Source organism: Sus scrofa, chromosome 8 (assembly GCF_054392235.1).
Source record: "Sus scrofa isolate SSC_HxYL_T2T_F1_AM1 chromosome 8, Sscrofa_HxYL_maternal_Yorkshire_Landrace_v2.0, whole genome shotgun sequence".
NCBI lineage: Eukaryota > Metazoa > Chordata > Mammalia > Artiodactyla > Suidae > Sus > Sus scrofa.
Window position 1 is genome coordinate 90,626,281 of NC_139390.1, and position 12,626 is coordinate 90,638,906.

A 12,626-nucleotide genomic window follows, 5' to 3' on the forward strand; every position below is an offset into this window, starting at 1 on the left:
AGTTGATTGGCTGCTTTGATGGATGCGTAAGAAAAGGAGAGACTGCACTGGGATTGGGCAGTATGCCTAGGGTTTATCAAGGCAAAGGATGCAGAAGGGTTGCCGGGACCTGGACCGGATGAGAGCCATGCACGCAGGGGAGAGCCAGGATGCACCTGTATAAGGTCCTGTCCAAGTGCCATCTAGAGGGACGAACAGACCCCAGAAGAAGCACTGCCAAGTGCTCATGGTTGAGAAAGGACTAGGTGACCAGCTGGAATAGAGCTGCCGTTAAGGGACTTGTGACGAGAAACACCCAACTCTGGGAGTGACAGATCTTCAGAGAACACAGAAAAGTGCCCAATGAGGAACAGAATCTGCTTTCTTCCATCTACTAGGACCTGGGAGTGTAAGCACCATGACCAAGCCCACCTAGAAAGACCTTTCCTGCTCCTCCCTCTTTCCTGTCCCAAGCTTGCTGGTATCAGAATCTTCCACCAGCAATAACTCGGAGATGGAGTGAAACCCCTGGGTCAGAAAGAGGAGAACCACCACCCTTCTCTGAGAGCAGGCCCCCAGCCACAGTGCACCTGAAGAGGGCCAGTAGCAAGGGGACCTGTCAGGGCAGGTACAGAGCTATGCAAAGTGTCAGGGGAGCACGGGACAGAGAGTGGCCTCCCAGAGGGGGTAGCTCTTAATCAAGGCCTTACAGAATGAGGAGGAGAAGTGTGTGACACTGGCACAGAGGGGAAGGGGGTTCCAGCTCAGAGAACACCCCCGGCAAAGATGGGGGCCACAGCTGAGCTGGAGGCGTAGTGGGCTGTTTAGTGTCACTAAGACTAGGCACAGGGTGAGGTGTAGTACGGGGTGACTCCTGAAATAACCAATTCAGTTCAGAGTGTGAGAGCTCTTGGTACCACAGTCAGACTTTTAGTAAACCTTTCCGCAGCATGAAGAGATCTACTAAGAGATATCCTGAAAAATAGTACTGAGTAAATTGGGTTTCTACCTTCCAAAATTTATAACTCATTCCTGTGTGTTTCTATGTCGCATTGTGCTTGCAAAGTATTAGCTCTGTAATGTTGGTTTTCTGTTCACTCTCTCTGGGGTCCTTCCCCTCATGGTGAAGCTGCTGCTGTCTGGTGATGACCTGTCTTTGCCTCCATATTTCATAATTCAAAGAAAAACATTCATTTCAAAACCTTTTTCTCTCCTCCTTCCTTCCTTCCCTCCCTCCCTCTTTCTTTCTTTCTTTCTTTCTTTCTTTCTTTCTTTCTTTCTTTCTTTCTTTCTTTCTTTCTTTCTTTCTTTCTTTTCTTTTTCTCTCTCTTTTTCTCTCTCTTTCTTTCTTTCTTTTTGGCTTTGCCCTAGACATAAGAAAATTCCCAGGCCAGGGATCAAACCTGCACCACAGCAGTGACACCAGATCGTCAACCACTAGACCACGAGGAACTCCTCAAAACCTTTTTCATGATGGTACAGCTAGTGTAACAGCTAAAGCTTGTGTAAGCTTTGGAGAGTCAGCTAAGTGCCTAGGCTGCCTTTTGGAATGGGGAGAACGGGATATGATGAGGATGTCTGCTTGGCCAAATCTTGATGTCCTCACTGTCAAATGTTTCCTCCCATTCAAGTGTTCTTCCTGTCCAGCTGCCCTTAGAGCCTGGCACCCACCCTGGCTGCCTGCAGCCTTCTTTCTAGGGGGCGCATTCTCTGCCTCTGAGGGCAGCATCTCTGCCATCTCAGCTGCTGTGATGCTGGGGATTTCTGTCTGTCTTCGTGAGAAGCGAATATTATGGGAAAAGGCACAGCAACAGTCCCCGAATTCAGACCCCCGGCTGGACTGTCCCACAACATGAACAGCAATTCTCTCTTGAGAAAAAGCCTCCTCAATTCCCACCATCTTTCCCCAAACAAGAGCTGACTTGCCTGAGTTACAGCTAGTTGGCCAGTTTTCCCCAAATAGAAAATTTCTTTATGCAACAGATATTTCTTAAAATAGAAAAATGCATGCAATTCTGATTTGCTCTCACTGCGCTTCTTGGAGTCACAGCCATGTCATGGGACTCCTTGATGTGGTTTGTGTGTGTGTGTGTTTGTGGTTTGTTTCTCCTCAAGCCTGTGGGATCTGCCAAGTCTGATGATTAAAGCCAACACTCAGGCTCATGCAGGGCCAGAGGAGATGGCGGCCTGGGAGGCTGATGCCTTCTTAGTTTGTCCTTTCGTGCCTCCCTAGAGCCTGCCCTGTGCTTTGAGGATGCTGAGTATCACATCAACGAAAGTGCTGGCTCCGTGGAGGTTTGTGTACGAAGGACAGGCACCGACCTTTCCCAAGCGTCCTCGGTCACCGTGCGCTCCAGGAGGACAGAGCCAGCCTCAGCAGAAGGTGAGTGGGCCATTTAAATAAAACAAGCTACAGGGATATATTGTACAACATGGGGAAATAGCCAATAGTTTATAATAAATGTAAATGGAGTATAACCTTTAAAAAAAGAAAAAGATTTAAGAGCTCTTAAGGAAGAACAGCACAGGTCTCATTTTGTGAAGGGCACATAAGCAATTGGAAGGGAATATGAAACAAAAGCAGCTGATTGTTTTGTTTTGTTTTCTTGTTTTTTGGTTTTTTTGTCTTAGGGCCGCACCTGTGGCCTATGGAAGTTCCCAGGCTAGGGGCTGAATCAGAGCTGCAGCTTGTAGGCCGACACCACAGTTCATCACGGCAATGCTGGATCTTTAACACTGAGTGAGGCCCTGGATCAAACCCACATCTTCAGGGATTCTGGTCGGGTTCTTAAGCTGTTGAGCTATGACAGGAACTCCAAAAGCAGCTGATTTGAAAACATAACAGAAAAAGTATTGTTATGATGGTATGTGTTTAGGGCAATGTCTAGTCTGTAAGTGCAGCATGTCTAGTCTTTGTTGATGGGCTCTGATTTAACGTTTCTCCCACCTGGGCACATAGAGTGACTTCTGCTGGTCTACAGAATGTTCGAATAGCAGCCGTATGATTCATTCATTTAACCGCTTGCTTTGACCTAAATTAATTTTTCAAAGTTGAGAGTATTTGCAGATGCTTAAGTTGCTTATCAACACTATTTCAGATCAAGGTATACCTGTGGTGGCTGAGCAGGTCAACTCCTGGGAGAATCCAGGCACCTGTTAACCCCTGGGAGGGCGGGAGTGTTTCAGGTCTGATTCTCTGGCATTTTCCTTGGCTTCAACTGGCATGTCCTCAGTGTTCCACTCCCCTTTGCCTTTCTTTTTATCTTTTTCTTTCCTCCTTTTTTTTCTTTCTTTGCAACATCCACGGCATACAGAAGTTCCTGGGTCAAGATCAAATTCCAGCCACATCCGCAACCTATGCCACAGCTGCAGCAACCCCAAATCCTTTAACACACTATGCCAGACTGGGGATCAAACCCACACCTCCATGGAGACAAGCCAGATCATTAGCCCACTGCATCACAGCAGGCACTGCATCACAGCAGGCACTCCCCCTTTCCCTTTCTTGATGTGGTCGATCAAGGCCTGGCTGGCAGTGGGGCAAAAAATGGTTCTGAACACCATTTCCTCTGGTGAGCCTATCAGCTGCTTTAACAGGAAAAAAAGAAAAAAAACAGTAAGATTCAAGAAAAGAAAGGGAAATGTCCGTCTACATTGATACCCATATTTTCTCATTTGCCAATAGGGACCTTTCCTTCTGGGAGTGGACGGTCAGCATAGTTCAGGACCAGCATCATAGACATCCAAGTTGCGTGAGGATGTTTTAAGATCAAACTAAGTAGGAGTTCCCATCCTAGTGCAGCAGAAATGAGTCCGACTAGGAACCATGAGGTTGCGGGTTTGATCCCTGGCCCCACTCCATGGGTTAAGGATCCAGCTTGCCCTGAGCTGTGGTATAGGTTGCAGATGTGGCTCAGATCTAGCGTTGCTGTGGCTGTGACTTAGGTCGGCAGCTGTATCTCCCATTAGACCCCTAGCCTGGGAACCTCCATATCCCATGGATGTGGCCCTAAAAAAAAAAAAAAAAAAAAAGTCAAACTAAGTAAAAGCACAAATCCTACAAATAAAACTCAGCAATTACATGAACTAGCAAGGCATAAAGAGAAAATTTATCTATGAAAATGTGAACCCCGTTTCAGCATGTACCCCAGATATAGTTAATAAATACAGTTAAATATAAATAATTATAATGTACCCCAGAAACAGTTAAGGAAACTAAAGACCGCTAGTTAGATTTACAGCCAGAGCTTGCTCTTGGGAGAATTAACATAACACTTTAAATATATCACATCATACTGTATCTGACACCAGAAGTGAGCTTTAAGAGTTCATTTGTTGTTCTTTTGCTTTTTTTTTGGCCTGCCTTCCTCCCTCTTTTCTTAATTTCCGACAGAGCTATTTCTCATTCTGTATATATTTTGGAACCAACAGTGAATAGACCAGTTGGCTCATTGGACTTTTTTATTAATGGTTGTAAAAAAATTAAAATTCATTTAGATAAATCCCTTTGCATACAAATAATGACCCTTTTGCTAGCTCTCAGATAGGAAAGGCCTAATAGAAGTAAGCCATGTTTGAGGTAGTTTGAGCATGAACTGTACAGAGGCAGCAGTTTAGACTTGATGATCTCTAGAATCTAGTAAATACTTGACAGCTACCCAGGTTGGTTCATTAACAATAATAAATTATGCATATATATAGCCTATCATTATTGTTACATAAATAATTATAATTTCTATTACTAGATGCCTACTACTTGCCAGCTTGTGCTAGTAGTACCTTTGCTGTATTATCTCCAATCTTCAAAACAATTTTGTAAAGTAGCAATAATTATCCCCATTTTGAAATTAAAGAAATTGAGACTCAAACAGATGCAATAGTTTGCACAAATAAGTAGTGGAATGAAGATCTGAACCAACATGAGAAAAAGAATGTATATATATTCTACACAGCAGAAACTGACAGAACATTGTAAATCAACCATAATAAAAAAATTTTTTAAAAAGATATGAACCAAAGTGCATAAGATCCCAAATCCCATCTTCCTTACATCTCCTGCCTTGGTACTTTTCACCATGATTTCATTTTGTTTTACTTCTTAATGTAATTCCTTAATGGCTTAAAAATATTTTATACAATCTTACAGAAAACTGACAAGTACAGTAAAAGCACATTTCCCCCCTGAACCAATGAGTAGGTTGTCAGTGAATCTGGAAACATTTCTTCAAAAAACTTAAAATGCAATTCCCATAGACATTCTCCTCTCTAACCGCACAATACAAGCATAAAATCAGGAAATTACCCGATACCTTATTGCAGTCTCGTTTTCAGACCTCATTCACGTTCTACCCGTTGTCCCCCAAGTCATTCTTTATAGCAAAAGAATCAAGTTCAGTGTCACACACTTCTGTTTAGTCATCACATTGTTTACTTTCCTTCCATCTGGACAGTTCCTTGTCTTTCCTTGACTTTTGTGACTTAGATGTTTTTCAAGATTACAAACCAGTTTTGAAAAATAGGCCCCAGTTTGGGCCTGTCGGATGTTTCCTCATGATTAGATTCAGGCTCTGCATCTTAAGCAGAAATGTCACAGAGATAGTGACATTCTAGCCAATGGCATTCTAGCCAATGGCACATAAGTTCAATTTATTCCACTATTGGTGGTGTTAAATTTAATCACACAGTTAAAGAGATATCTTCCAGGTTTCTTTATTATAAAGTTATTTTTCTTCCTTTGCAATTAAAAACTTTTATGGAGTGAGATTTTGAGACAATGTAAATATTCTATTCCTTCACTTCTTAACATTTATCACTCAGGGTTTCCTATTTTATTGTCTTGTTTATAATTTGTCATGACATTGGATGACTTTTTAAATAAGTAACAAAGATGCTCTAAGATCAGGTGAGCCATTTTGCAAAATGATTAATAACCCAGAAAATGGCAGAAACTTCATGGCTGAGTCCAAGAGGAATGTTGTAAGGGTAGACCAGACGTCTGGCACAGGCGAATGGGTGAAACCTAGTCAAAATAAAAGTCATGATCATCATCTTAACAGTTCCAAATAGAAAAGGAAATCCTTTCATTACAAATTGAAGTTGCCTTCAGGGAGCCTGTGGTCCACCAGTGGGACTTTTGTGAACCAGCTTGGAAGGTGATGAGAGCACTACACTGGTGGGGATGAGACTTGGTCGAAGATGATGAGTGGCTATGATGGCATTTGGTAGAGTCTGGAAATTTCCCCTTTGTGGGGACCAAGCCCACAAAATGTGAGTCCAAAAGTGCTGTGGACATAGGAGGATGCTACAGACCTCCCGTTTTTACCCGAAGGAAAACTTATGACAGTGAATGCTACCGTCTGTCTCACTCTTGGCTTTACCTTTCCCACCAGCTGGAATAGATTATGTTGGCATCAGCCGAAAACTGGACTTCGCTCCAGGAGTGCACGTTCAAATGATCCGAGTGACAATCCTTGATGACCTGGGACAGCCAGTCTTGGAGGGTCTAGAGACATTTGAATTACTTCTCCAGATGCCCATGGGTGTAGTGCTTGGAGCACCCAATAAAACCACCGTTTTCATCAATGACATCGTCACTGACTGCAAGCAGAATGCTTGTCGTTCCTTTGATTGAACGATTTAAGGGAGAAGCAGTCAAAACGTGTTTTCTGACAACACAGTTTCTAGAACTTAGCAACTCTGGGATATCAGTGGTATTGTGCTATCATTGATGTTGTATATATTCAACACGGTATCATGGCAAACGAGTTTATGTAAGTGTATGTATAGGTACAGAGAAAGGATTGCACCCACAAAGACTCATTATTAAAATGTGCTATTGGTTTGTTTGGTTTTTTTTTCATTTTCTTTTACTTTGTTACTAAGGCCAGTGAAACCCATTGTCATCAATTAAATCAACAGTTAAGAGGGGGGAGTTCCTGTTGTGGCTCAGCAGTGACGAACCCGACTGCTATCTATGAGGATGCGGGTTCGATCCCTGGCTTTGCTGTGGGTTAAGTATCCAGTGTTTCTGTGAGCTATGGTGTAGGTCGCAGACACAACTCTGATCCCTCGTCACTGTGGCTGTGCTGTAGGCCGGCAGTTGCAGCTCCAGTTTGACCCCTAGCCTGCGAACCTCCATGTGCAGTGATAAAAAAGACTGAAAAAAAGAAAAGAAAAACCAGTTAAGAACAAAAGTGTCGACAAAAGTGTCAGTGTTTCTTTGCTGATTGATGCTACTACACAGGAAGCACTTCTCAGCTATAGATACGCCACCATCCTCTTTCAACATTTCCGGTGATAGTGCTGAGAGGGCCCTCACTGAAATTTGCAGATAAACCTAAATCTCCTCTTTGTCAATTGCTCAGTTTTCCTCCACAGGTCTATCAGAGCCACTTAGGAGGGACATCCTTTTGTCAGCTCTTTTTGTAGACTCCTTTATAAAAGAGGATAATATACAATAAAGTGATAAAAATGAAAGTATCACAGTGGAGAAGAGAAGTTGAAGAGCCATATAATCCCCAAACTGCTCAATTAGTTCTCATTAATCGTAAATGGACAATATAAATCACTATTAGTGTGCCTCAGCCAATACTACATAAGTCAGTTTCCAAATTATTTTGAAAACCCCATCTTTATTCATTATTTCATCATTTCTTATAAAAACCTTTCCTAAGTTTGTATTTCAGATATGACTTAACCTTTTTTTTTTTTTTTGTCTTTTTGCTATTTCTTTGGGCCGCTCCCGCGGCATATGGAGGTTCCCAGGCAAGGGGTCTAATCGGAGCTGTAGCCACTGGCCTACGCCAGAGCCACAGCAACACGGGATCTGAGCCGCGTCTGCAACCTACACCACAGCTCACGGCAACGGCGGATCGTTAACCCACTGAGCAAGGCCAAGGACCGAACCCTCAACCTCATGGTTCCTAGTCGGATTCGTTAACCACTGCGCCACGACGGGAACTCCAGACTTAACCTGTTCTTAAGCCAACATAGTACATGATAGAAACCATTAAAAAAAAAAAAATTTCTCCTGGTAACACCTCACGCTAGTCAGAATGACTATCATTAAAAAGTCTATAAAGACAACTAGAGATTCTCACACTAAGCGCAGTTAAGTCAGAAGGAGAAAGACAAATACCATATGATATCACTTAATTTGTGGAATGTAAAACATGGTAGAGGGAGTTGCCCTCGTGTCTCAGCGGAAACAAACCTATTATCCATGAAAACGCAGTTTTGATCCCTGGCCTCACTCAGTGGGTTAAGGATCTGGCATTGCTGTGAGCTGTGATGTAAGTGGCAGATGTGGCTCGAATCCCACGTGGCTGTGGCTGTGGCATAGGCCAGCAGCTACAGATCTGATTTGACCCCTAGACTGGGAACATCCATGTGGTGTTGGTGCGGCCCTAAAAAGCAAAAAAAAATAAAAGGCACAGATAAACCTATCCAGAGAAAGAAACAGACTCACAGACATGGACAACAGACTTGTGCTTGCCGAGAAGGGAGGAAGGAGGGAGTGGGATGTGTTGGGAGTTTGTGGTTAGTGGATGCCAACTCCTTCATGTGGAATGGATGGGTAGTGGGGTCCGACTGTACAGCACAGGGAACTGTGTATGATTGGGTCACTTTGCTGTACAACAGAAATTGAAGAAACATTGTAAATAAACTATAATATTTTTAAAAAGTCTACAAATAAGAAATGCTTGAGAGGGTGTGGAGAAAAGGGGACCCTCTTACACTATTGGTGGGAATACAGGTTGGTGCAGTTACTATGGAAAACAGTATTGTGGTTCCTCAAAAAAACTAAAATAGTTACCGTATGATCCTGCAGTCACACTCTTAGGCATATATCCAGAAAAAACTCTTAATTTGAAAAGATGCACGAACCCTAATATTTATAGCTTCACTATTTACAATAGCCAAGACATGGAAGCAACCTAAATGTCCATCAACAGATGAATGGATGAAGAAGATGTAGTACATATTAAAATGGAACACTACTCAGCCATAAAAAATAATGAAATGATGTATTTATGGCAACGTGGGTGAAACTAGAGATTACCATAAGTACAAAAACAAATTATACCACTTACATGTGGGATCTCAAATATGACACAAATAACCTCATTTGTGAAACAGAAACAGACTCATAGACATAGAGAACAGACATGATTATCAAGGGGGAGAGGGTTATTTGGGATGAATTGGGAATTTGGGGTTAGCAGATGCAAACTATTATATATAAAATGGATAAACAATGAGGTCCTACTGTATAGCACAGGGAACTATCTATAAATTTGAATAGAAAAAAGCAAGTCATGGAATTCCCACTGTGGCTCAGCAGAAACAAATCTGACTAGAAATCCATGAGGGCGCAGGTTTGATCCCCGGCCTCACTCGGTGGGTTAAGGATCCGGCATTGCTGTGAGCTGTGGTTAAGTGGCAGATGTGGCTCAAATCCCAGGTTGCTGTGGCTGTGGTGTAGGCCAGTGGCTACAGCTTCAATTTGACCCCTAGCCTGGGAACCTCCACATGCCATGGGTGTGGCCCTAAAAAGACAAAAAAAAAGTCACAATCGAAAGTTACGTAACATTTATTCTGTTTAAAGGAAAGGGATACAATAACTAACAGGTATAGTGAGAAGTACTAATACACTGCATCTTCAGTAAGAGTCACCTGGGAAGCCTAAGACTTAAACTGCCAGCCATCGATTCTGTTTTAGTAGAATGGCTTGTCATCAGAACATTTGTAACTTTAACAAGCTCCCAGGTGCTGTCACTGCTGCTGGTCCTTGGACCACACACATGCCACTCCAACATAATCAAGAGGTAGTGACTTAAATGCTAGTATCATACAACTCACAGAGAAACCCCTGCTAAAACTATCTGCATATCCAAAAGTCACCTTAAAAGCAATTTCTCTAAAATAGTATTGATCTTCTTCATCTGAACTAAAAAATCTGTTTCCCTGATGTTATGGTAACAGGAAGGTATGTGTTAAACAACTAAGGTCTCATTTTGCTTTGGGAAAACATGTTTAAAGCAATGCTTGTTAAATTTTCCTGCACATTATTAAACACCTTTGAAAGTTTTATTAAACATAACAGGAGTTCCCTAGTGGCTCAGTGGGTTAAGGACCTGGCATTTTCACTGCTGTGGTATGGGTTCCATCTCTGACCTACATGCCGCAAGAGCAGTCAAAAAAATCAATCAATCAAAATAAAGATTCTAATTCAGCAGGTCTGGCATGAGGCTGGAGAGTCTACATTTCTAACAAGCTCCCAGGTAAAGGTTTTAGAGCACATCACTAAATTCAACAATTACCAAGATCTCAATTTTCAAAACACATTAAACTCAGGGTGACCCTTTTATTCAGGTGAAACTTGCAGTGCTGAGTAATGCCCGAGACATTAAGCAGAAAAGTGGTCTGAGAGAGGTGTACATGGTGAGAACATTGGAATGCTATCCCGGCTGCCTCTGCTGTCAAGGTCCACAGTGTTCATCGAGTGACCACCTAAATGTACGCAGTAATCCTAAAACTTGGCTGCACAAATCTGAGTATGAGACCTAAACACTAGCATTCTGGCTCCAGATACACTGAAGTAAGTTGCACTATTACTTTTACAAAGAGCTGCTCCTCCCTTTAAAGTGGTTACTGGGGAGAAGGCTTGCTGAGCACAGGGCCCTGCCACGGCTCCCAGTGGGGTTTGGTGTGAACCCTGTGAGCTCCAGACAACACGGGAGATTGGCTTCAGGGCGTCTACTGCTTTACCAGAATTTTCTCCAGAATGACCTCTGGAGAAAATTGATCCTCAGTTTGGGACTCTTTGCTGCAGGGGTATGGCTTTGGCTGGCTGGGAATTTGAGTGACACTGAGCTATGGTACATCAGCCAGTGATGTAGCCATAAAGACACATGGAACCCTGTGCTATAGTTGAAACTTCCAAAAACAGAGCCTCCTATCCGTGACCATCACAAGATGGTTCTGATGACAGTTGACATCACAAGACTTGACTCAGATGGGCACTTTACCTTCCCTGCCTGATTTCCTTTTCCTTGTTGATTCCACTCAGAATACCCTTCTCTGGTCAGCAGGCAGGCTTCAGCTAAAGTTTTGTCCTCTGTTCTCTAAGTACTGTACATCGTTGGTAAGTTTCTGCGGAAGATGATCTTTGCCCTTGTCCTGAGGAATAATCTAATGGTATTTTAACAAATAATATCTGAAGTAAAGGCTGTAGACACACACACACACACACACACACACACACACACACACACACAAATTGTCACTGGAATCGGGCCAACTGTGTTCTATGCCTAAAATACGTGCAATTTTGCACTTGATTCAACCTCTTCACACTTTTTCAACTTGAGCCGACAGAGAAACACTAAAAGGAAACAAACGTTCAATGTTAAGGACTGGTGGCTTCTCAGAAATGGAAAAACATAAGGCTTTTTTATTTTTATAAATGTTCCTTAAAATGTTACTACACCTGAACTTATCTACCATACTTAAGGATGTATAGATTTTTTTAAAATAGTAAAAATATTTTTAAAATATGTGAACACAATCAAATCTTATAAAGCATAATCCTATTTGAGAAAAATAGTTGAAACCACTAACAAATTGGTAAATTGGCTGAAATGTTAACATATTGAATTGACCCATTTTTACTATCTATAATGTATCTGTCACTTAGCTAGACACTGACTATCCTATAAAGACCAACACTTAGAGGTCCATAAATGCCACTACTCTGAGAGCTCTTTAGTTCAGATATCCTAAGTAAATGAATAAACTTGAACATATTATAATGAGCATATGAAGACTGCTACAAAATTAAGCACACACTTTTAAGACTACAGAATTGTTTTTAAAGCTTGCTATTGGAAATATTTCCATTATCTTTTTTCTCCAAGGTTACATTAATATTTAAAATAATACTGAGGTGGAGAGTAATGATTACATTTTATTAGTTTTACCTGGCCATCTTTCCAATAGAATATAATCTTCCTAACAAAAATAACACAGAAAGCCTTACTCAAGTATGTATTAAATGAAGTACTTGGGGTAACAGATGATTCTCACCCTGGTCACCTACAGTCAACACCTGGCCTCTTCTAGGCTGGCTTCAGGGACCATTTATTCCACCTATTTATGGCGTCTTATTCCACAATCAGAAATTGAGGAAATCAATCAGAAACTGGGTTCCAATTTTGAGTATACTCCATCACCAATTTCTCTTTTAAAACAGTTGATGTGAGCTTATTCTTTTTCCTTCCCCTTAATTGGCAGTATAAATAAAAACTTGGCTTTACTTTATTCTAAACATTCAGTAATCATATCCTAATTGGCCTGTCAAACATAAATGCCTCTTACTTTGGTGTTCAACTGCAATGCTAAATTTGGATATTATTTCTTTCATGCTTTTTTCAGGTGTTTCCCTTTACATGTCCCCGTGCCCTGTGCTCTGAAGGGCTGGCACTAGGTTCCTTTCATATTTCCCCTCTCTCCCTCCTCCCATCCCCTGCACTCACCCCAACCACACATGCACAGTAACTTCTTCCTCTTTAAAATACTGCTTCTTCTTTTGTGACCTCTGTAAAGTTTTCTTCAGCCTTATGTTGTTCCAACTATTTCTTTCAAAA

General features: G+C 41.9%; 1 protein-coding gene across 1 annotated transcript in view; it reads left to right on the forward strand.

The window, feature by feature from the left end:
• FREM3 (FRAS1 related extracellular matrix 3) overlaps positions 1-6,821 on the forward strand; it is a 55,031-nt gene extending 48,210 nt beyond the window's left edge. Inside the window, 2 exon segments of the mRNA XM_084971128.1 lie at positions 2,213-2,362; positions 6,369-6,821. Of these exon segments, the coding sequence (XP_084827254.1) occupies positions 2,213-2,362; positions 6,369-6,610 (392 nt within the window). The 3' untranslated portion in view covers positions 6,611-6,821.
• Positions 6,822-12,626: the final 5,805 nt, after the last annotated feature.